This window comes from Nycticebus coucang, chromosome 10 (assembly GCF_027406575.1).
Source record: "Nycticebus coucang isolate mNycCou1 chromosome 10, mNycCou1.pri, whole genome shotgun sequence".
NCBI lineage: Eukaryota > Metazoa > Chordata > Mammalia > Primates > Lorisidae > Nycticebus > Nycticebus coucang.
Window position 1 is genome coordinate 40,774,983 of NC_069789.1, and position 25,790 is coordinate 40,800,772.

Below are 25,790 nucleotides of genomic sequence, written 5' to 3' on the forward strand. Positions count from 1 at the left end.
TCCCATATGTCTAGGTCGCGGGTTCAAATCCAGTACTGGCCAGCAAAAAAAAAAAAAAATTCAAGAATTGAAAAGTCAGGTTACTAACCAATGAGGAGGTAGTTGCTTTTTGTTACTATTATTTATAACTTCATCTTACCCTCATTTATTTCTCCTAATATCATATAAGTTAGTTGGAGATCAGCTTATTAATTTTACTTAGAAAGTAAGGTTCAAGATGTGGTATTAAACAAGTGTGAAGGACAATTTCAGTGACAGAGTTGGACAAACAAAATTTTTTAAACCAGCATACTTCTTGAGACTCAAATTGAATCCTCAGTGTACTTCTTGACTTTCTGTGAATTTAACAGGAAAAAAGTTTAAGAATGTGAAAAGAATACATTTTAAAGGAAGTTCACCCCATTGGTGAGACTTGAAAAAAAAAGATGAAAGATTTAAAACTAAGTAGAAATATCTGATGTAGTAGAAATGCCATTTTATCAATAGGTTGTACAAGAAATGAGGTGAGGAAGCTCAGTTAAAACATGAGTCTTTGGGGCTGCGCCTATGGCTCAGTGAGTGGGGCACCAGCCCCATATAATGAGCGTGGTGGATTCAAACCCCGCCCTGGCCAAACTGCAACAAAAAATAGCCGGGCATTCTGGTGGGCGCCTGTAGTCCCAGCTACTCGGGAGGCTGAGGCCAGAGAATCACCTAAGCCCGAGAGCTGGAGGTTGCTGTGAGCTGTGACGCCATAGCACTCTACTGAGGGTGACAAAGTGAGACTCTGTCTCAAAAAAAGAAATGTGTCTTTGATATTTTGCGTACAGCTGGAATGTCATTCTGATGTAATACAGTTGCAAAATGAATGTTTTAGGCAACGTCTGGATGTGAATCATAGCATGAAAGTAATAAGACCTGAGATACATTCTCATCATCTATTTTTAAGTTTTTCTAATAGATAATATTTACAATTTTTGACCCCTTTTTAGGTCAGACATCCTGTTTTATTCACCATTGGTGAAAAGAATATTTGCATAATAGAGTACTGACACAACTTAAGAATGATGAAATGTCCTTTTTTCTTCAAAATGTATGGTGTTTATTTGGAAACTTAGTGGCCTTTGTGATTTTTTTTTTTTAAACCCTATCAAGAAACTAGGTTGTTGAAACATGTAATTGAATGAGTACTTTGGGTTTTCTTTTTCTTTCTTTTTTTTTTTTTAAGAGATGGATTCTTGCTCTGTTGCCCAGTCTGGTGTGCAGTAGTGTCATCATAGCTCACTGCAACTTTGAATTCCTGGGCTCAAGTGATCCTCCTGCCGTAGCCTCCCAAGTAGCTGAGACTACAGGCATAGGTCACTATGCATGGCTAATTTATATTTTTGTAGAGATAAGGTCTTGGCTGTGTTGCATAGGGTGGTCTCGAACTCCTGGCCTTAAATGATCCTCCTGCCGTGGCCTCCCAAATTGCTAGCATTACAGCCACTCTGCCCTGCTGGCTTTTCATATATGTATTTTTTTTAATTTTGCTTTCAATTGGCTTAGTTTGAAGATTTTTTTTTTTTTGTAGAGACAGAGTTTTACTTTATTGCCCTTGGTAGAGTGCCTTGGCGTCACACAGCTCACAGCAACCTCCAACTCCTGGGTTTAAGCGATTCTCTTGCCTCAGCCTCCCGAGTAGCTGGGACTACAGGTGCCCGCCACAATGCCCGGCTATTTTTTTGTTGCAGTTTGGCCAGGGGTGGGTTTGAACCCACCACCCTCGGCATATGGGGCCGGCGCCCTGCTCACTGAGCCACAGGCGCCGCCCTTGAAGATTTTTTTTTTTAATTTTCTCTTTTTTTTTCATTTCTTTTATTTTTTAATTTTTTTTATTGAGATAGAGTCTCACTTTGCGTCACATCTCACAGCAACCTCCAACTCTTGGACTTAAGCGATTCTCTTGCCTCAGCCTCCCAAGTAGCTGGGCCTACAGGCGCCTGCCACAACGTCCGGCTTTTTTTATAGAGACCCAAAGCAGTATGTAATTAAGTTCTGGGTTCTCCCTCTGGCTCAGGCTGGTCTCGAACCTCTGAGCTGAGGCCAATCCACTCACCTCAGCCTCCCAGAGTGCTATGATTACAGGCGTGAGCCACCATGCCCGGCTTGGCTTTTCATTCTTAATACAGGATCTTTTGTTAGTAATGATACAAGTTTTGTTTTGAAATTTTGAAATATACCTTTTGTGTTTGTGCACGTGTGCATGCATGTGTACATATGAAATATAAAGACTTAAATTAGAATAAAAGAGTATTTTTATTTAATCAAAACTAACGCTAGAAATTGGTACTTTTAAATTATTTTGTCTCACTAGTTAATATGAAATGGAAAAGAAGAAAATTATCAGTGTCATTATAAGGTTACATAGAAAAGTTATTTGGAAAAGACAGTTTTGATCCTCTATATAAAGGTTATTTAAAAAAATGACCTTGTTTTGTATTTCTGGAATTCATATTTCTGTTGAAAGGCAAAAGACTTAGAAACAATAGCTGATTTTTTTCATTATATTAAAAAATACTAATTTAAATCCAGTGGTGTTTGTGGGAGTATATAAGGAAGCATTTGGGTAAGAATTTCATTTTCAAAGACTATTGAGCAAGTATTTATTAAGAATTTGGCTGGTTGCGGTAGCTCACACCTATAAACCTAGCACTCTGGGAGGCCAAGGTGGCTGGATTGTCTGAGTTCAGGAGTTGGAGACCAGCAAGTCTGTGCTAAAAATAGAAGCTGGGTGTGGTTGTGCATGCCTATAATCCCAGCTACTTGGGAGGCTGGGGCTGGAAGATTGATCCAGCCAAAACCTCAAAACCCAGGATTTGAGGTTTCTTTGAGCTATGATGACACTGTAGCACTCTACTCAGAACAAAAGAGAATTTATGATGCTTTTGAAACTGTTTATATATGTGTATATATGCCTGTTTGCATATACATTCCCTGTTCAGTAGTTGTGTGGACAAGGCATGCACTCATGGTAAATCGGCTAATTACAAGTTAACTAACAATACAACAAATAACCCAAGGTAGTATGTAATTAAGTTCTGAATAAGAAACACAATCAAATGCTGTAGCTTCAAAGGGAAAGATCATTGATGAAAGAAAATTTCATGAAGAATTAATCTGAGTCCTGGAGAAGAAATTAGATTTGGAGAGGTAAAGTGGGAAGGCATTAAAAAGTAAATTGACAGATATGGGACAAAGGCAGAGAGTAAGAATGAGAATGTTGTATTTGGAGAATGATACTTTCATGACAGGGTATCTACTTGCCAACTGTCCCTAGTTCTTTGCATATTTGACTACAATAACTATGAGACAGATACAGTTTTCAACTCCAGTCCAGCCATCTAGGCCTAATGTTGTTCTAAACCTAAGCTGTCTTACACTGAACCCACTGGCCACATGTGCTTTCTGGCACTTAAGAATGTGACTAGGACAAATTATGATGTCCACTAAGAGTAAAACCTAATGGATTTTGAAGACTCAGCATGAAAAAAAAAAAAAGACTAAAATATGTCACAAATAATTTTATATTGATTACATGTTGAAAAGATAATCTGACTATGTTATGCTAAATATTGTTAAGGTTAATTTTACCTGTTTCTTTTTACTTTTTAATGTAGCTGCTGCTAGTTAATTTAAAAGTTCATAGACAGCTCACATTATATTTCTATTAGATACTGTTGTTAAAGACTACCTACCAGTGAGTGAACAGTCCTGCCTGTAGTGACAGGCAAAGGGAAAAAAAATATTTAGGATCAAATTAGAGTGGCAGTTAAGTTTATGTTGAAGTTAGTATATTGGCCAGACGCAGTGGTTCACACCTGTAATCCCAGCACTCTGGGAGGCCGAGGTGGGTGGATTGCCCTGAGCTAACAGGTTTGAGACCAGCCTGAGCCAGAGCGAGACTCTGCCTCTAAAAATAGCTGGGCATTGTGATGGGAGCCTATAGTCCAGCTACTCGGGACACTGAGGCAAGAGAATTGCTTGAGCCCAGGAGTTCGAGGTTGCTGTGAGCTGTGACGCCATGGCATTCTACCAAGGGTGACAAAGTGAGACTCTGTCTCAAAAAATAAAAGTTAGTATGTTTAGAGCATGATGTATGCATACACCATCTGCTTCAAATTTGTGGGGTTGAGGACAGTTGAAATGTAGATTCCTAGACCCAGTGCACATCTCCTAATACAGAATCTCTGAACATCTTCAGTTACCCCTAACTCATTAATTTCTCCCATGTGAAGGATTAGGTTACCTATTAAAGGGAATCTGCAGGAGAGACTATATAAGTCTGCTTTTATGAAGCCAATGGATGTGAATACCATATTCTTACCATAACTTTCTAATCCATTTTGTTGGATTGGACATCAATAAAATGAAAGGCACAAGCAGCTGATGACAGAATCGCTTAAAGAATTACTTTTTAGAGATTGGGCAGTTGCTACTTAATAGAAAAAATTAAATTTTTTCTATAATTTATAGTCTAGGCTTTGACTGAAATGAATGCTTCATAGCTCTGGCTGTGTAGTTGGATGACTGGTGGAGTGTTTCGAATCTTTTACAGTGGACCCAAACTATCTTAAAGAAGAAATTGGGTGTCTTGATGTCCTTATTCTGTGATACACTTTCTTAAACTGATTTACCTCTTAAGTTATATTGATCTATTTATTCTCCTAGGAGAATGATGATGAACTATGTTTAGCTTGTCTTCTAGCTTTTCTTTATAGTAATTGATAATAGATTGAGCAAATCAGTCTTGCTTTTTCATGATGTCTTAAAATTTGTAGAACTCAAGATCTTAGAATATTATTCCATATCAACATAAACCAAAGCATAGTTCTCAAGTTTATGTTAAACAGTTGCTTTGGTTACCTACAATCCTAGTCAATGATCAATGAAAAAACACTACTGGAGAAGACCATCGTAAGGAAGAATACCATCCTTCTTAGAAAGGTTACTAGAAGGAGTGACTGAATGGTAACTCAGCTGTTTTCTTGATATAAACCATCTTTTTTCTTTCCTAAAGAATGTACTTGGCCTGCTTTCATAATTTGAACACATCAGACATAACTTTGGTGAAGTGCTGGGATTTAACACTTTTTAACAGCTGACAATAGCTGTCAACTAGCAGCTTGCAAAACCATATCAAATGATTGCAACAGAACTGAAAAGGCCACAAGATTTAAACCATTAGCACTAAGTAGAAAGCCAGAAGAGTAGTGGCGGCCAGTTGGCGGCCAGTTTCCCATTTTTAAGTTGTCTGAAATTTGGAAAGCATTTTCTCATAGTGTATTTATAGACTTAGGATTCTAGAGACCTACCAGAAATATCTTTACCTGAATAATACTGTTGTTTCATCTTCCTTTAGGCTCTGTTTATATCCTGACATCGTTGATAAAATGTATTCCTGTGATAGTGAGAGATGCCCAATTAAACTTTCTTTCACTCTTGTTGAGAGAAGCTCTCCAGTCAGGGACATTGAGAAATGAATAAACCCTCAAGAACACAAATACTTTGTGTAATGTATTTATCAAGTTCTTTTCTTAGATTTTTTGAATTGTGGCATAAAAGAGATAGTGGATATCTGCTGGGGTAGAACATTCAAATTACTCCTGGCTTGCTGAATGTATGAGTCATTTCTAATTTGAGTCAGGTACTTTTTGTACCAGGATGTAGGAGAAGTGACACATTTTAAACAGTTTTGTATAGTATTCAATAGAGATTACTTGTACAAACTAAGCGCTTCAAAGTCTTATTAACTTATCACCAGCACTTAGCATAGTGCCAAACACACAAAAGATGCTGTATTTGTTGAATGAACGACTGATTAGATGACCTTCTGGGGCTTTAATTCTGTAAGGTCTTTTTGAGACTATACTAATTTGATATACCTATTTTTGAGACTGGTAATTTGATACACATTTTTGTAGCAATTTTAGATCAAATCATGAACTTCAATGGTAAGCTTTTCTAGGTGCTTTGCTTTTTAATGTAAGAGATAGTACATACCCTGAAATTCTAAATGAGATGGCCTAATTATCTGCCATCAGCCCACAATAAGACAGTTGCTTCTGGTGCTGTGGAAAAAGAAGCAAAATAAAGAGATTGCCTACCCAAATTGAATTGCCGAAGAAGAAAATAACTTTCCAAGGTTAAAAAAAAAAAAACTGGAAATCTCAGTATCAAAGGAATGTTTCTGGTTTAAAATAAGGACTCTGTTACTTCTGACCTTAACTATAAACCCCACTGTTTAATATTATCCTTCTTCATGAACTCTAGTAGAAGTTAATTAAGAACATGGGCTTTGGAACTCAGGTAGACTTGAACTTAAGCCACACTCTGCCACTGATTGTTGAATGATGTTGGTCAAGCTACTTGAATTCTCTATGTAATCTGTTTTTCTCATTGTAAAATGGAGATGGTAAAGGGCCCTTGTGATATTTAAGTGAATTAGTGATGTCTATAAGACATTTAGGCAAAAAAAAGCCTTTTTTATGAGACGTGTGAAATTTTAGATATGTTTTTTGTCACTGCTTATTTATAACTAATGTCTTTAGTAATAAACATTTGACATTTTTAGATTTTGTTAAAGGGACCTTTGCAGTTTGATTTATATGAGGAAAGACTTTGTAGTTCAATGCCTTGAGATCCAAGTAACTTGCACACAATTTTACTAATATAAAGATTTAGAAATTTAGTAGGTCAGATGTCTCCTGATATTCTATACAAAGCAAAGTCCAGATGTAACACATTTTATTGTTGTTTTCTTCCTTAACATCAGTGTTATAGTGGGATTGTTTGTATTATGTTTAAAGAAATGTTTTTAAAATGTTTAAGCCTTATATTTCACATAACCATTTTTCATCTTCTTTAACATTAGGTAAATCAACAAACTGGGAAGATGATGGTTGGGGAGCATGGGAAGAAACAGAATCCCAAGAACCTGTAAGTCTTTATACATGTCTTTTGGTAGTGGCATTTTCCTTTCTGTACTGATGGTAACATAGTTCATTGTTAGGTTGATATTTTAAAATCTATACCAAGAGCATTTTTGTGCTTGCTCAATAGTACTTAACTAGATACCTGTTCTTAAAGAAGTTAGTGACTTGATAGTTAAGTGGGTGTCTTATTTTGTTTTGTGCTGCTATAACAGAATACCTGAGACTGGGTAGTTTATAATGAACAAAAATTTATTGGTCACAGTTCTACAGGCAGGGAAGTCCAAGATTGAGGGGCCAGCAACTGGCAAGGGCCTTCTTGGTCCCTCATCACATGGCAGAAGGCAAAGGGCTGGATAGAGGAGAAAGAAAGGGAAAATGAAAGAGAAGAAACCAGACTCCCCCTTTTATAATGCACTTAATCCCCCAGTACTGAACCCACTCCCTCAATAATGGCATTAATCTAGTCACTGTGCCCTCATGTCCTGATCATCTCTCATTATGCCCCATAGCAGTGGGCTAAATTGAGAATAGAATGTTCTCAAAACCTTTTAGGATTCTTTATCCTTCATAAGTTATTCTTTTAGACTCCCTGGCTATTCATTCGACAAATATTTGTTGGGCCCACCATATTCTAGGCGTCTTTCTAGGTGCTGGGAATATAGCAATGTACAAGGTAGACACAGTTCTTGTATATATTTTCACCTATGGCTAAAGAAAATCTAACTTTAGCTGACTTTAATAACAAGAAAATTTATTAGCTCACATAGAATGAAGACTTACAGAGTGAATGAAACAGTATTGTTAGAACTTATTGACAATTACCAGTCATCCCTAACTATTCTTTTTTTTTTTCTTTTATTAAATCATAACTGTATACATTGATATGATCATGGGGCATCATACACTCGCTTCATAGACCATTTGACACATTTTTATCACAGTGGTTAACATAGCCTTTCCGGCGTTATCTCAGTTACTGTGCCAAAACCTTTACATTCTACATTTACCAAGTTTCGCAAATACCCCTGTAAGATGCACCACAGGTGTGATCCCACCGATCCCCCTCCCTCTACCCACCCCCCTCTTTCCCACTTCCCCCATTGTTAAGTTGTAACTGCGTTATAGCTTTCATGTGAGAGCCCCAAATTAGTTTCATAGTAGGGCTGAGTACATTGGGTACTTTTTCTTCCATTCTTGAGATACTTTACTAAGAAGAATATGTTCCAGCTCCATCCATGTAAACATGAAAGAGGTAAAGTCTCCATCTTCCTTTAAGGTTGCATAGTATTCCATGGTATACATATACCACAATTTATTAATCCATTCGTGGATCGATGGGCACTTGGGCTTTTTCCATGACTTAGCTATTATGAATTGGGCTGCAATAAACATTCTGGTACAAATATCTTTGTTATGTTGTGATTTTTGGTCTTCTGGGTATATGCCCAGCAGAGGAATTACAGGATTGAATGGCAGATCTATTTTTAGATCTCTGAGTGTTCTCCATATGTCTTTCCAAAAGGAATGTATTAATTTGCATTCCCACCAGCAGTGCAGAAGTGTTCCCTTTTCTCCGCATCCACGCCAACATCTCTGGTCTTGAGATTTTGTGATATAGGCTAGTCTTACTGGAGTTAGATGATATCTCAAAGTAGTTTTGATTTGCATTTGAATGGCTTAAACTGTCCTCTAAAGAGGCATAGGTTAGCTGACTGGATACAAAAACTCAAGCCAGATATTTGTTGCATATAAGAGTCACATCTCAACTTAAAAGACAAATACAGACTCGGTGAAAGGATGGCCCTAACTATTCTTGATTCTACCTTTGAACCCCTATACATTGTAAGAGGGAATGTAGACAGGGACAGTGAAGATCAGAGGTTATCTGCGTGTTCAAGTTACCCCATTGTGTTCAAGAGAGCTTCTTTGAATTTGGATCCTCCCCTTAAAGTAAGACATCTTTGCCAAAGGAGACTGTTGAATGGGTGGAAATAAAAGTGACACTATGGCCAGGGAAAAGAATAGAATCCTTGCCTTGAACTGCAGCATCAAGCAGAACTTTCCATGTATAAGTAACATCATTATGAGGTTATTCTGAACAAAATGTTTTCTATCAGGACTATTAGATATTTTACTCAGCTGAGGTAAGAGACTTCTGTTATTTCTAGTACTCTGTACGATTACAGACAATTCCAGAGGCATAGCCAGCTCCAGAGGCATAACAAGAATCAGAGTTGGCTCGGCACCTATGGCTCAAGCAGCTAAGGCACCAGCCACATACACCTGAGCTGGAGGGTTTGAATCCAGCCCGGGCCCACCAAACAACACTGACGGCTGCGACCAAAAAATAGCTGGGCGTTGTGGCAGGCTCCTGTAGTCCCAGCTACTTGGGAGGCTAAGGCAGAAGAATCTCTTGAGCACAGAAGTTGGAGGTTGCTGTGAGCTGTGATGCCATGGGACTCTACCCAGGGCGACAGCTTGAGGCTCTGTCTTAAAAAAAAAAAAAAAGAAAGAATCAGAGTAAATTTTGGCAGATGTATAAAATGCAGAGGAACATGGGTATAGTCAATTTAACAGATATAGTCTCCTCCTTAGAATGTAAAGAATGAAAAGGAAACTTTTTACTCTGTTTTAGTAGAATAGATAGTAAAGTCAGCACCTACCTTCCCTGAGAGTCTTAATTGGATCTTGTCCACATTAAAGATGAAACCAAGATTGGAAGAGGAGGAGTGTCCTGAAGTCAACTTCTAGCTGTAATCATAGAAACAGTGATAGGGTTCTCCACCAGTTGCCTTTGGGGTGAAATTATTATGACCAGCAGAGGAAAGTAAACTTTTATCTTGTGTTAGTCTCATTAGAGAAATGTGCTTGGAGTGCTGCAATGGTGTAGAAGGTTAGCAGAGGATTAAGTAGAAAAGCAGGTGCCTTCACTGAATGATGGCTTGGAGGACATCTGGCTGCTACTGAGTTTAGCAGACAGTGAAAAACTCCAGGGTGCTTTTTATCTGTGCTCTTTGAGAGTAGTTTATTATTTTTATGGCAGAAGAGTAAAGAGCTTTTATATTCAGAGAGACAGTACCAGGGATTTGGACAAGCCTTTTTTAAGAAAGGAGAAGTCGGGCGGCGCCTCTGGCTCAGTCGGTAAGGCGCCGGTCCCATATACCGAGGGTGGTGGGTTCAAACCCAGCCCCGGCTGAACTGCAACCAAAAAATAGCTGGGCATTGTGGCGGGCACCTGTAGTCCCAGCTACTCGGGAGGCTGAGGCAAGAGAATCGCTTAAGCCCGGGAGTTGGAGGTTGCTGTGAGCTATGTGATGCCATGGCACTCTACCGAGGGCCACAAAAAAAAAAAAAAAAAAAACAAGAAAAAAAAGAAAGAAAGGAGAAGTCCTCTTTAGTTCTTTTCTGATTCTATGTTGATTCTGATTCTAGGTGTCAGCTATAATCAGGGCTTAGTGAAGAAAGCATATTCTAATGTCTACTATCAGCAGTAGCCAGCAGTGTCTAAGGAAATACCTGCCTATGACACTGGGAGGTTTGAGAGCTTTAAGGACGCTTGCTTCTATTACAGGAGAAGACAAACGTGTTTCTCCTGTAGATATTTTATACCTGTATTCATCTGCTTAACAGATGTATTCATCAACTCTGTGTGACTTAAACAATAAAAATTTATTTTTTTACAGTTCTGGGGGTTAGAAGTCTAAGATCATTGTCACCACGGTTGGTTTATTGGAACTTCTTTTCTCCTGGTTTGCAGACAACTGCCTTCTTGCCGTGTCTTCGCTTGGTCTTTCCTCCATATAGGGGGGAGAGAGAAAGTTCTGGTGGCTCTTCTTGTTATAAGGACACCAGTCCTGTCTGATAAGGTCTCAGCCTGAACTACCTACCTTCTTAAAGGCTTTGTGTCTAAGAACTGTCACTTTAGGTTTTATGTTTTCTACATATGAATTTGGACTGGGGAGAAGACACAATTTAGTACATAACAATGCTCCAAATAATGGATCCATATCAGGCATAATTCTAATTAAGTAAAGAAAATAAGCTTGAGGAATTCACAACACCCTAAATAATGGATCCATGTCAGGCATAATGCTGGTTGGGCAAGTGAAAAGAATAAAGTTAAGGAATTTCTACTTGTCCACAAGTAAATACAAGAGACTGAAAAGGCAAACAGAGCAAGCTTTCAGGGTGGATTGGGATGGAAGAGAAGGTAAACAAACTTCCAGTGGTTCTCAATCTGTGGGTCACAACCCCCTTGAAACAATGCAAATACATCATGGCATTAGGAAGGTTGAGAACCACTGCTCTATACTAACTTGGCATTAACTGGCATCATGACCAGGTAGTGGCTGGCTTGGGAACGTTGGAAAAGAAGGTAAATGTACTATTGCTGTCTACTGATTAGTGATCCTATAACAAATAATAAATAGCTTTGCTATTTTTTTACAATATTATAAAGGCTTTTAGTTGAGAATGTAATTTTTTTGCCATAGCAAAGAAGTGATTAGAGGGGAATATTTTGCTTATCTTCATGCTAAGAGGGGAATTGAGGCAGTTTGAGAAGAAGCTTGTAAGGGCTTAATTTAATTTTAATTGTCAAGACAGATGTAATGGTCTTTCCATCATTGGTGTATTAAGGCTAAAGGGCAGGAGGTATAGATTTACTCAGTAGTACAAAGGTAGTAGTAAATAGGTAATAACTAGATTAGGAAGCACAGGAACATTCTGGGTCAAGATCTTCAGTTAAGGTAGGCAGCATGGAAATTTTGTATTCAAAAGAGACTTTGAAATATGCCCCATTTACAGAAAGTGGCATAATACCATTTCCAGAGGCAATTATGATTTAGCAGATTAATAGGGAATGAAAACATGCTGGTCAGGTTGAAGACTCAGAGAAATGTTTGTTTATAAGCTGAGATACAGAATATAGCACAACTTGATTAAAGATTCTTAAAGCCTCAATAATAACCTGGGATGAGACTACAAAATATTTTGCCTTATTTTATTATTTCCATTAGACTCTGGTGCCATCTGTCACACAGGAAACATAAGCACCAGATTAGCCAGACGCAGAAGGAGAGCACTCAAGATACACTAAGGATGTGTCTAAGGTTGTCCTCATGAGGCGTGGCCACAGAGGGTCTCCTTCCTAAGGCTGATTCTCCTTTGGACTTTGAGCTGTTAGAAACACTCATTTTGTCAGTAACCTTCCTCTCAGTATTAATACAAGCTGGATCTAGCCCAGTGGCTCTCAACCATGAGTGATTTTGCCCCCTCAGTGGATGTTTGGCAGTGATCAGCAAAACAATGTTTGGAGACATTTTGGTTTTTATAGCTTGGGGGCAGTGGTCTAGGTAGAGACCAAGGATTCTGCTAAGCATCTTAGAACACACAGGGGAGCCCTCTCACACCCACAGAATTATACAGCCCAAGGGTGCTGTGGTTCAGAACCCTTGGTTTAGCCCATGGCTTTTCAGGGAACTCTCCAATTTTTCTTTCTGCCCTTCCCTATTTTTGTTCTCCACAAAGTGTCTGATCTATAAAACCATTAATTTAATAGGTTCTGGTGAAGAGATTTGCTAGTGTGAAAAGTACAGCTAAATGATTGTACCCAAACGAAAGTGAATTTTAGTTTCTGGATCTTTGGCAGTTTAATTTTACTCTGTCTACCCTTTGGCAGAAAGATCCAGAAACAGTCCAGGCTCAGTGTTGGTGGTGGTATTTATGCCTACATGCTTAACAGAGATTTGTTTTAGTCTCTTCCCTTGTTTATAATTGTTAATTTAAGTTCAAATTTACACACTTCCAGCATTCCCCAGGGGTAGCTTCTGTTTAGAGACTTTGGCTGGGTTATGGGGCCTCTGGGCCTCTAGTCTTCTGCTGTGGATTCAGCTGGATGGGGGAAGGGAGCTGGGTGCTGATCCTAATTAAACACTTCAGCGGAGCCTCTGATTTTAGCCCCATCCTGTCCTCTCTTCCTGAGGGACCTGGCATCAATTCCTAAGCCTGTTGGCAGTTTTGCAGTGCACATGGACTGCTTCTCAGCTTTCTTGTCCATTAGTTTAAGAGTTACTTTTTAGGGTAACTTTAAGAGTAACTATGAAATCAGTTACTACCTGTCCATATGTTTTTTCTAGGTCTCAAAATTAGTAGGTTTTCTCCTCTTGCTTTTCATTTTCCCCTTTAAAAAAAAAAAATTCTTAAGGTTGGGCACGGTTGTTCACAAATACAAGACGGGAGGATCACTTGCAGCCTGGAGTTTGAGACCAGCCTGGGCAATATAGTGAAAAATTTAAAAATTATCTGGGTATGGCATTGCAAGCCTATAGTCTTAGCTACTTGAGGGAGAATCACTTGAGCCCAGAAGTTCAAGGTTACAGTTAGCTAGGATAACACCACAAATCACTGCAGCCTGAGCAACAGGGAAGACCCAGTCTCAAAAAAATAAAACAATATAAAAAATAAATTTTTTGCCATTGTTTTTAGTGGTACTGGGAGAGCGAGAGTGAAGTTCTGTTTAATTTGCTCTCTTTATCTAAAAGTCCGACTAGAGTTTAATTTTACTCTCTACCCTTTGCCTTCTCTGTTTAATGTAATTAGAGGTTTTTTTGTATCTGCACGTATAAATTATCTCATTTTTTAAGGCATACTATATTTTTATATAGATGTACGTGATTTAATCTCACTGCTGTTAAGGAACTTGTAGTTTTTGTACTTTCCTTTTTCTCTATTATAAGCAGTGCTGCAGTAAGCATCTTTACATCTACTGTCATCTTGGTTACCTATGGGCACACAGGGTCATGATTGAGAGTCAAGACTGCCTTTCTATTACAGTTCTGACATTTACCGATTAGGAAACCTTGGCCAAGTTATTTAACTTCTCTGAGCTCAGTCACCTCGTTTCTAAAGTGAGACTGATAGCAATATCAAACTATAGAACTGTTAAATAATATATCCTTAGAATATTACCCAGAACAATATAAGTGCTCAATAAATGTTAACTAGTCTTATTATTCCATTAGGATAAATTCCTAAAAGTGAATTGCTAAGCCAAAAGGTACACACATTTTAAATTTTGGTAGAAATTGTTGCGTGGTGCCTCTAAAAGGCTGCCCCAATTTGTGTTAATAGCAGTGTATGAGAGTGCCTTTCTCTGCTTACTGTTTACAGAAATAAAAACAGCTCTGAGCCAATTGCTTTTTATTTGTTCTATTGTTTATTTCAGAAAAGTGAAGTATTTCTCCATACCCATGTTTTTCTGTATTAGGAAACAAAGGACTGCGAGAGACTGTAGACTCTAGTATGTTACCAGACTTTAATTTTTGCTAAATCAAATAGGTGTGAAATGCTATTTCAGGCTTTTAATCTACATTTCAAATTTATGAGTGAAGTTGGTCATTTTTTTTATGTTTTTCTCATACAAATCTTTTGGGAAATGCATACCATTGTCTATTTTTTTCTATATTCTAATAGCAATTTAAGGCCCATAGTACTTGGTTTAGCTATTAGATCTGTTCTGATTTATATTGGGTGCTAATTGTTTCTTATTTATTAGTCTTATTTGTCCAACCAGATAATAAAGTTTCTGAGTAGGAATGTTTTGGTACATTCTTGTACCTCATAGCACCTAGGGGAGCACATAGATTTAGTATGTTGTGTTAAACAATTGTTTAGGAAACATACTTCAAGTTTGGAGTATTTATGAAATTTTAATTAATTTTGTAATTATTTATGAAATGAATTTTTTATGAGTAATGAAACTTTTGATGTATTTATTATGGAATATTCAGGCATTGAAGAAAAATACAAAGAATAAAATAATCTATTAACCTCTAACATGTAAGGGTAATCATCATTCACTTAAAGAGGTCATCCATGGCTTTACACAGTTAGAGGGCTTTAAGAAGTTTTTCTATGGCTTTATACAGATAAAATGTTAAGTGGGCACAAAGAACATATTGCAAAAATGAGATCATATTATTTATACAATTTAAGAATAAATAACAGAATTAATAATTAAAGTTAATTTCCTTTATGGTTAGAAAGAAAAGTAATTTTAAAAATTGAGATTGATAAATTCAAGATAAATGGAAAAATTCAGACAAGGAACCATGTAAAACATTTATGATAGCCTCAATTCCTTTAAAGTTTCATTGTGTTTGTTGGTAATCACTCATATTAAAAATTAAGTCATTTGCAATTATATAGAAGATCTAATTGGACTATACAATTTATGAAAGTCTATGTAATATGTTACAATCTTTAATTTCACAATAACTTCATGACATATTAATTATAATCCTCACTTTACAAATTAAGAAACTGAGGTTATGAATGTCTATGAGGCCATACGATTGATCAAGAGTAACATAGTTAATGAAAAGGATATATTATTATTATTATTTTTTTGTGGTTTTTTGGCCAGGGCTGAGTTTGAACCCGCCACCTCTGGCATATAGGACCGGCGCCCTACTCCCTGAGCCACAGGCGCCGCCCCAAAAGGATGTATTATTTAAACACAACTTAGTAAAGGCTTCAAATGACTCACGTCCTATCTTTTAGTACACAGCAATTTTATCATTCTGTTTGGAAGGGGATTAGTTACCTGGTGCAATGTTGTCTGGATTTGGAGGGCTTCGTGGATCTGGGGTGTTAGGAGGAGTTGAGGGGGCTTGCTGGGAACCACCTTCCAGGTTGTTTCCATCCAGTTTCCCATTCTGCATAGCAATACGGTGCTGTATTTGATCAAAAGTAAACTCTGCTTAAAACTCAAAAATGTTAGTCACACTCTGCATAACAGGAGCTATATATGCAAAATGCCATTTGTGTATTTTTAAATTTATATACAATTAAATACAGTCCTATACAATTAGATCTTCAATATAATACAATAAATTACAATGTCACTTTGTTAAAAAAAAAATTGAGATTGAAGTTGCAATTCTTTTGTGAGTTCTATTTGTGAGAATTTTTCCTTTGGGTCATTTGTAATCAAATTTAGAAAGAGTTCATGCCTTTCTCTATCTTAACTTTTAAAAGCTCATAACATCATTCACTGGATAATTTTAGTTTCTGATATGGAAAATGGTTTAGACCAGTACCTTTCATGCTTTGTAGCAGAACTCTAGGTTTCTACAGAAGTGCTATGTAGCTTCCCCATCTCTGCTTTTATCTATTTTCATGTATTGAAATTTTGTAGAAGATTTTGTTTGGGAATTAAAAGTCCTGCTATTTTAAGAAAAAGTTTGAAAAATGCTGGCATTACGTGCAATGGTAGCAGACTAGAATAAAAAACAACCTACTACCTGATAGTGTAGCATTATATTATTATATAGTTTTTCTTTTTCTGTAAGCACTTGTACTAAAGTACTTATGTCCCTTGCTTCCTTGCTTGAAAAGTATAGATGACTATTTCTTTTTTTCTTTTTGAGACAGTCTCACTATGTCACCCTTGGTAGAGTGCCGTGGCATCCCAGCTCACAGCAACCTCAAACTCTTGGGCATAAATGATTCTCTTCCCTCAGCCTCCCGAGTAGCTGGGACTACCGGCACTCGCCACATGACTGGCTATTTTTTGGTTGCAGTTGTCATTGTTTAGCAGGCCCAGACTGGCTCAAACCCACCAACCTCTGTGTATGTGGCCAGCGCCCTACTCACTGAGCTACAGGTGCCAAGCCTAGATGACTATTTTTATGTCTCAAGTGGTAAACTACGATGAATGCACTAACAGCTCCTTAGATTGCACTGGATTTTACTGGCACTGCTATATTGTATAAATATTTGTTGTGAAAGTTAGCATACTGACAGTAACAACATAAATTGCAAATGATAGATTACTGTGCTAAAATTGAAACTTTAGAAAACCACTCCTGGTTACTTCGATGACTATGATAAACCATTGGCCACTATGCTTACCCAGTGAAAATTTACCTGCTCCTGAAATGGCCAACTCCAAGGCTGGGTTGATTCAACTGCAATTTCACCTAATCTTCTCTATTATGAATGGTCACTTGACAAATTTGTAGCTTAAAATCAAAAGAATTAAATTTTCATAAGTATTGCTCTAGCCCTAGTTGTTTAGAAAGAATTCCTTTTCCTAGTCCACATTAGTGGCTTCCATATTTGTGCAGATTAAGACAGTTTTTTTACTGGTCTTAATTCAAAGAAAATTTTAGCCACACTAAAATACAGATTATTAGATATCCGCACAACAGGGATTATGTTTTATAGTTAATGGATGCATTTAGGGTTAACTTTAGTAAACTAGGTACAAGTTTTTGTGGAAAACCAAGCTGATCCCTGGTGTAGTACCTTTAAATAGTGAGACTTTTCATTTATTTTAGTTATGCCTTGGACAATGAACTATTACCTATCCTGTCAAGTTTTAAGATCACTAGCTTTAAGGGAGCAATATTAGTGACTGTGGGCCATATTATTGTAGGAGGAGGTTTTCCAAACACCTAATTAGTAGGCACGTACCCATATTACACAAATTGATGAGCTTGTGTCGAGTCAGTCACCAAATGCTCTCCCTATGAGGCTTAACAGAGTATTGTTGTTTACGGCCCTTTTTCTTGCCTGAGTTTTCCTGATGAACTGGAAACCCAGTTTTTTTGTAAAATCTAATACTAGTTCATTGTGATTCAGTTTGGAGAGAGAATTTCTTTTTTTTTTTTTTTTTTTCAGGTTTCAAAATTCAATGTTTATTAGTGTGGATTTCTATCATAAAATATCTTATAATTGTATATATTAAACAAATTATTTTCCAAAGATACTTCATGGAGTTAAACAAAAATAATTTTTGTTTTCAAATGGCTATGAACTTAAGAATTTGATCTGAAAATATTTCATTGATACAGTAATTTAGTCAAGATACTATCTTAGACTTCATTGTCAAACATGAAAACTTGATAACTTCACAATTCAAAACCCATCCTTTAATTTTTCTCCCTGAGAACCTGCTAATGGTGACATCTTTCAGAAGCATTTTATTATCTTATTTTTGTATGAAGTAGTTACTGACTCCCATGTATAGTAGCTGGGTCCCTGAGGTAAATGATAAATTCCAAGCTCCTTTATCTCTTTTAATATATCACTCTGTCAAGCTGTGGTTCATATTGTACATAATGCATAATTCACTTAATTCTTAAGAATATTTGAGAACTCTACTCTGGAAAGTATAAGTCTAGGTACTAAGTTATTGTATTCTTTCGACTTCTAATTCTGAAGTGCTATCTGGAGTTCTGGTGTCAAGTCGAAGGATGAATGGAATCGAGTCCTGATTCAACAGGATAGGTGCACTAAATTTAAAATAAATGTGGTGGGACAAGTGTGGTATATTTATATATGTGTGTGTATAAAAATCTGTGGTTCTACTGTCCTATGTTTGATAATACATTATTTTTCTCATTAAGATTTTAATGTAGGTGCAAATGAAACTCTCATTTTAAAAAAATGAGAGTTTCCATTTATTTTTTACAATAAAGATTTAGTGCACAAATACAGCCCAGAGACAACAGAAAAATAGCTTTGCCCTGTCGTTTATTCAGAATAGGCCAAAAAAGAAAAAAAGCAATCCTCTGAGTTATAGGTTTCACAAAAGAACCATATGTTAAACTATGTACATGGACTTGATGTGCAAGTGTGCAATAAATACATGCCAATCTGCTTTATTACATCATCCTGGATTATTCATAATAAGTCAAGCTGGGATTTAGAAATGTAAAAGGGCCATAACAGTGAAAAGGGAAAAAAAAGGGATACAATGGTTTTTAGATTAGTAGAATAATAATGCTTAGCTAGTTAATTATTTGAACTTTGTAGCGGACTAAAAAAGTTGAAGTAAATGGTACCTGTAATTGATGCTTACTCAAATACTTCTTAAATATTATTTGTCAAGTTTTGATAATAGCACTGACCTAATTATATAGTACAAGTAGAGTAGCACAGCTCTCACTGTCCTAGGTTTCTGCTAAGTGGCCGGCTGCAGCCTGCTACCCCATTGCCTTTATAAGCAATTCAAGAGTTGTGTTGCTGAGACTTTTAAAAGATAATTAGCTCATAACCTATATCTCTTTATGTGGCTACATCAGTTGCTCGTGATCCCAATGAAGTATAAAAGAGGATATAAGCAGCTGAAGACTTCACAGATGAAACGGAATCTCAGAAACTTCATGATCATCAAACGTAAACCACCGCTCTGTTTATCTTTTTTAATTTTTTAATTAAATCATAGCTGTGTACATTAATGCGATCATGGGGCACCATACACTGGTTTTATGGACCGTTTGACACATTTTCATCACACTGGCCTTCCTGGCATTTTCTTAGTTATTGTGTTAAGACATTTACATTCTACATTTACTAAATTTCGCATATACCCTTGTAAGATGCACCGCAGGTGTGCTGCATTTTTGCAGTAGGCAGTGTAGTGGCTTCCATCCAGCTCACCACAGTGATTTGAAACAGAAAACAGGTTGTATTTCTTCAGATTGTTCTTTGGACCAATAACATACTGTGACATGTCAAGATTTTCTAATGGAAAGTCCACAGATGTCTGTAATTTTTGCTTCCACCTGCCATCATAGGAAAAACGTTTCAGATGCACTAAAAGCACAGGTGGCAACTTCCAGATTTCTATCTTTTTTAGAGAATCTCGTCGAGCTCTACAATGACTACAGTAAAATCTGTTGTTATCTGTGAGCTTTTCTTCTTTGGAAAATAATCTAAGGCAATCCTGTAATGTACATTTACTTATGGATGCTAGTGGTAAAGACAAATACATGAAGGCCTCAAAAGTCCTAGACTTTTTGTGACAGGTGAGGCACTGTACTTTGGATTTGAACTGGCCCTGAAAAAGTGCAACAATAATAGATTCATTCAGCTGCTTATGTTTCTGCCAAGCTTGTTCTGCAGCTTTAAAATCATCGATATGATCATTATTTTTTTCTTTATGTCTCTTCCGATTGTCAGCTTTATTTAGATCTTCGTGGAGACCATCCATTAGGAACAGAAGCAGTTCTTGTGAATCTTGCTGGCTGTATCCTGCAAACTGGTCATTGATCTTCCCAATGGTGACCTTAAAGTCTTTTGGACTGGTATATCTATATTGTCCTGTCCACAGGGCTTTCATAATCATACCAAATTCTTCTGCCACTTCACCTTTATGCCCCAACAAATTTGACCTGTTAATATCATCCTGATAATAGTTCCGGTTAAAATAATCAGCTAAATGTGGAGCATTACATAGGCACTGCAATATTGAGTGCATGTAGCAAGTATTTCCCAAGTTATGGAGTCCAGTAAGAGCTGGTCCAGATCCTCCAAAAACAGGATTCAGGTTCCGAATCTGAGAAGCAGAAAGCCTTGAGATCTCAGATTTAGGGTAGCATGTTGGCTTGTTTTCCCGATTAACTGTTGGAGTCGCAGTCAGCTTCCTCTTCTCTTCCTCCTGCACAGCCTGGGTTATGACTGGGGAAGAGTAGGAATGCTTCAGTTTGGACGGTTCCCTGTCTCGCTCAGCAGGAACCTGCAGTTTGGCTTTATGAATTAGAGGGGTGCAAGAGATGAAGGAGCCATTTCCAGTAGATACATACGAACATTACTGTTCATATGTATCGAAACGTTATTTCGATAATAACGAAAGTTCCAGTAATTGGGTCAAGAAACGTGGCTCAGCCTGAAGGCAGTCCTGGAACAATCCTACCCATTTCTTCACTTCGCACTCTTGTCAAAGGCTCTCATTAAGCCTTGCCTGAACTTGAATCCCCTGACGCAGATGGGTGAGACACATCTCCTGCTGACTTTTTTTGCACTTCTGGGGCTGGACACCTTTTCCCTCTATCGTTCACAGATTTCTTGGCATCAGAATTTTCATGTTCACTTTTACTTTTCCATTCTGGGGAGATTGATGCTCCTGATCGGTACTTTCAGATTTTACTCTATGATCGTCAGGCAACCTGACTGCTGGCTTTTTAGTACCATCAATCTGTGGAACATTCTTTATAATAGGCACTGGCTGAATAATGGGTAAAACATCAGATTTAAAAGCAGCAGTTGATTCAACTGGAGTTGAGATTTTCAATGGTCCCATTCTCTCATCTTGATCATTTATTATTATATTTTAATCTACTTCTATGGGAAGAGGTAGCATCTGGGCAGCAGCTTTAGAATGAACTGATTCTTCCAGTGAGGGATAAGTAAAATCCAAAGAGATAGACACCTCTTCATTCTTGCCTCAGTGGGGTGGAGTGACTTTAGCATTTGTTGTATACTGAGGATAGCAAAAGAGCCAGTTTTCATAGCCTCCCTCTAAAACCAAAGGCTCATTGTTCAGGACAGTTTTACTTTCCCACTTGAAAAGTGCATCTTTCAGACTCCACAGAGTTGTTCCAAGCTGGAAATCTTTGGCAGAACGAAACCAGTCAAGAAGTACCACGTAATCCACATTCCCCCTCTTCTTCCATGTGTCTTTAGAATCATCTGGGAGGTTTGCTTCAATCTGACTAGCAGTGACTCCTGGACTGATGGCTTCTTCAGGAACACTGAGAGAATGTAAAATACAAGAACCCTGATAATCCTGCATTCTTCAAGCATCCATTATAATCAAGCTGATGTTTTGATCCATCATCATTGTATACAGTTCCTTTGCTGTGATTGCTCCTTTCTCTTTGGTCTTGTTTTTTTCACTCTTTTCACCATTAATCTTTTGGGTTCTGTCTTTGGAATCCAATACATTCTCCAAAGAACCTTTAGCTGATGTGCCACTACCCTCTCTTCCTGTTTCCTGCTTCTTCTGTTGTTGCAGCTGCTCTTCTTCCTGTCTGTCCTTTTCTTCTAGTTTTTTCTGAACTTCAGCTTCTTCATATCTTAGTTTAAGGCTTTCAGAGAGTCTTTCAGCTTCTTCAATAGCTTTTTTAATGTTTGCAGGTCCAAGCATTGAATGAAAATAGTCTGTGGAGCCAAACGCGCTTCACTATCGCAGGCCTCTTAGCCAAAGGCCCATCTCCCAGGAACTCGAGGGAGACTTAGCCTTCGCTATCCCCCCGGAAGCCAGCCCAGCTCATCCCCCTTTCCCCGATATGCATTGCGTGGCGACGTGTCGCCTGGAGAGAGAATTTCTTCTTCTCCACTATACCAATGTTTTCTTCGAGTTATTTGTGCTTAGACTTGAAGCTTCCTAAACAATCTGACTCAGGAACTACTATTTCTTGGTTTGTATTTCTGCTCCCTGCCTTCCCTGTGTATTTTACTGGGTCCTCAACAACCTTTGTTCCTGTGTCAACTGAGCTCTAAGTTAGGACTATGGCCCAACCCAGCCTTGCTTTGACCTTCCGTTGCCTAGATCAGTGGTTTTCAGCTAGGGGCGATTTTGCCCCCAAGCAGGAGACAATGTCTTGGATGGTTTTGGCTATTGTACTGGGGTACTATGGGCATGTAGAGGGTGGAGGCCAGAGATACCCCCAAACATCCTGCAGCGCACAGGATAGCCCCCCGCAGTGAAGCATTGTCCTGCCCCAAATGTCAGACACTGCTGAGGTTGAGAACCCCTGGGTTAGAAACTCATATCTTGACTTGTAGTGAAGTCGATTTTTGGCGGCTTGACCAGAAGTTGTAAAATAATGAAATAAAATTGAATAAGAAAGTGCCAGAGATGCATCATAGGTTGTAACGCAGGTGTTATTTCAGGTGTCCTTCATCTCTGGTGTGTGTGTGTGTGCATGTGTGAGAGAGACGGAGGAAGGAAGCTACTAACTGAAGTGGAATGTAAACCCATTTTTATTGCTACTTGTTGAATTTTTTTAAAGGTTTTAAAAATGCAGACACTTGAGAGAGGGCACACAGTGAGCACATGCATGAAAAGATTTGACCACCTAGCTTCACTGCTCAAAAAACCTCCCTGTGGTTTGGCACCTGTAGCTCAGCGGCTAGGGCACCAGCCACATACACTGGAGCTGGTGGGTTTGATCCCAGCCCAGGCCTGCCATCAACAATTGACAACTATAATCAAAAAATAGCCGGGTGTTGTGGCATGCACCTGTAGTCCTGGCTACTTGGGAGGCTGAGGCAAGAGAATTACTTGAGCCCAAGAGTTTGAGGTTGCTGTGAGCTGTGATGCTACGGCACTCTACCGAGGATGACATAGTGAGACTCTCTCAAAAAAAAAAAAAAAAAAAAAAATTCCCCATATCTTTCAAGATTAAGTGTAAGCTCTTCAGCATGGTAATTTAAAATTCTTCATCACCTATTCCTTGTCTGCCTGCCCCTGCAGTATTATCTTTTACCTTTCTACGGCTGGATTTGCTGTGACCAGAAACTCCTAATTTTGGATTTCTTGCCTTTAAATATGTTGAGTTTAAGGTTCCCTAGAGAATTAGGACCCAGAGACTAGTCTGGGAATACTTCCTTTGATGGGAATGTCCATGTCCTCCTCTTCTCTCCTGCTATCCCTTCCCCCTTTCATGGCTGCCTACTTTCTACATGTAGGATTTAGCTAGGAGTTATTTCCAGTAGGAAGAGTCTTTTTTTTTTTTTCCTGGCACCCTGCCCTCCCAACCCAGTTGGGGCTGGTGCGTCTTTTGTATGTTTTGATGAGTGACAACCATGTATTTATTCATCTGTCTGCCCAAAGGACGTAAGAGCATTAAAGATTGGGACCTGTTTTTTTTCCTTATCTTTCTACCCTAATACTGCCTGGCACACAGCCCTTCGCGAGCAGCACTGCGGATGTGTTGTACAAGGTAGACTAAAAGAAAGAGAAAGATATGAGAACATTATGGATCTAGTCATGTTCCTGGAGTCTGACTCACAGGCCATTTCCTCCTTCCACAGGCCGTTTCCTCCTTCCTCAGCCCCTTGGTTTTGGAAGTGAGGAACCAGAGTCTTCAGTAAATGATCAAAGGACTAGATGAATGTATTACTTTAAATTTTTTATTCATAGCCTTTATGTGGTTAGAAATAATCTACTTTTTTTTCTAGGTCTCATCTTTTTTTCTGAATAAATAGTTTCTTTCAAATCTCCATAATTCCTTCCATTTTTTTATAAGACTATAATCTGTTAGTTGGTTTCAAGAGGATTATGACATATATGAAAGGGAGATTATTCATCCTGTACAGACAGTAGTTCTGGAGTCTTTTATGACAGTGTCATATACTTATTATTATAATTTCTTACTGAATTAATTTGTTTGATTTTTGTTTTGAAGTATAAAGTATCTTATTTAGCTAAACCATTGGTTCTCAGCTGGGGGCATTTTGCTCCGCAGGAGACATTTGGCAATGTTTATAGACGTTTTTGGTTGTCACAACTTGGGGGACACTATGGGTATTTAGTGGGTAGATGTCATGAATGTTCCCAGCATGCTACGATGTGGCATTCTTCCCACAATGCTACATTGTGGCATTCTTCCCACAATGAAGAATTATCTAGCCTAAAGTTCAGTAGCACTGAAGTTGAAAGACCCTGAGCTAGACGCTGTTCTTTCATGGCAGAGCTTGTTCTTAAGTTTCTTAGCTTTTAACTGTATTTAGAGAGGGCTGTCTCTTAGTTCTCCTTAAAAAGAGACCAATTAAACAGTGCTAGTAAATACATCACCTTTTGTAAACCAGGTTGCTTCAGTTAACCATGTGGCAGAGTTGGATTAGACTAAATCTCTTTATGTTCCACGTCACCACTTCTTTCTTTTTGTAATTATTGAGAGGCACTAGTCTTTTAGTCTAGAAATGGAGTAAACTATATTCTGGATCTACAGCGACAGGTATTGTGGGTGCTCACCCTAGGTAACAACAGCAATGGGAACAGCGGAGCAGAAAAAAATGAAAGGTGACCAAGTGTGGTGGCCCTCTCCTGTAATCCTAGGACTTTGGGAGGCTGAGAAGGAAGTATCGTTTGAGGCCAAGAGTTAGAGACCAGCTTGAGCAGCCCTGTCTCTACAAAAGGTCTCTAGCAAGACCCTGTCTCTATAAAAAATAGAAAAATTAGCTGGGCATGGTCGTGTGCACCTATTGTCTCAGCTACTTTAGGAGGCTGATGAGAGAGGATCACTTGAGCTCAGGAGTGTGAGGTTGCAGTGAGCTATGATGATGCCACTGCACTCTAATCCAGGCAACAGAGTGAAACCTTGTCTCAAACAAATCAAAACTGAAAGGGATTTGACAGATTTGTTACAGGGACCAGCTTCCCACAGCAGTATAGTGTGGTAGGCAGCACAGAAAGTTGGCAATTCAGTTGAACCCCACTGCCTGGTGGGGGAGGGGGTGTGTAGGAGGGAGGAGTTATCTTGATAATTCCTTGTTTTCCTCTCTCAAAATGGAAGCGGTAATAGAACTTTCTTTATAAAGTTCATGTGAGAATTAGATAGGATATCTGTGTAAAGCATTTACCAGCATCTAGCACGTGGGGAGTATTTGGCAAATGTTGCTGTGAAAATAACCTGAATCACCAGCCTCATCCCTCTTAATTTACATGACCAAAACCAAAACACTTCTCAGTGTCACCTCACTTTTTCATGGGCCCACTGTCTGTCTCCTGCTTAGCATGGTCCCAAAGGCTTTCCCCAGAGAGATTTCAGGTTATTCTGGCCTGCTTCCCACATATCATATTGCTCGGGTATAAAGCAGCAGACTTTGTAGAACAGTTTTAGGACATGTACTTTTCTATGCTATGCTTTTTTTCTTTGTTTATCTTTGTATATCATATATTCATTGTTAATCTCTGATGTAGCAAGCAGTTTCTTCTTTGAGGATTTACTGAAAGAAATTTGATTGATCTGAGATTTCTACCACCACCCCCCACCCCATCTCCAGTGGTTTTCTTTTCTAAATTTGTTTCATAATCAT

The 25,790-nt window shown here is 38.2% G+C and overlaps 1 protein-coding gene and 1 pseudogene across 3 annotated transcripts in view; one reads left to right on the top strand and one right to left on the bottom strand.

The window, feature by feature from the left end:
- Positions 1-25,790, top strand: part of RAB3GAP2 (RAB3 GTPase activating non-catalytic protein subunit 2) — a 122,902-nt gene that overhangs the window by 12,921 nt on the left and 84,191 nt on the right. For all 3 annotated transcript variants that reach the window (XM_053606381.1, XM_053606382.1, XM_053606383.1), the window contains exon 2: positions 6,893-6,957. In XM_053606381.1, coding sequence (XP_053462356.1) covers positions 6,893-6,957 — 65 coding nt within the window. The remainder of the gene's footprint in view (positions 1-6,892; positions 6,958-25,790) is intronic.
- LOC128596727 (ubiquitin carboxyl-terminal hydrolase 8-like) lies at positions 20,623-21,903 on the bottom strand (annotated as a pseudogene).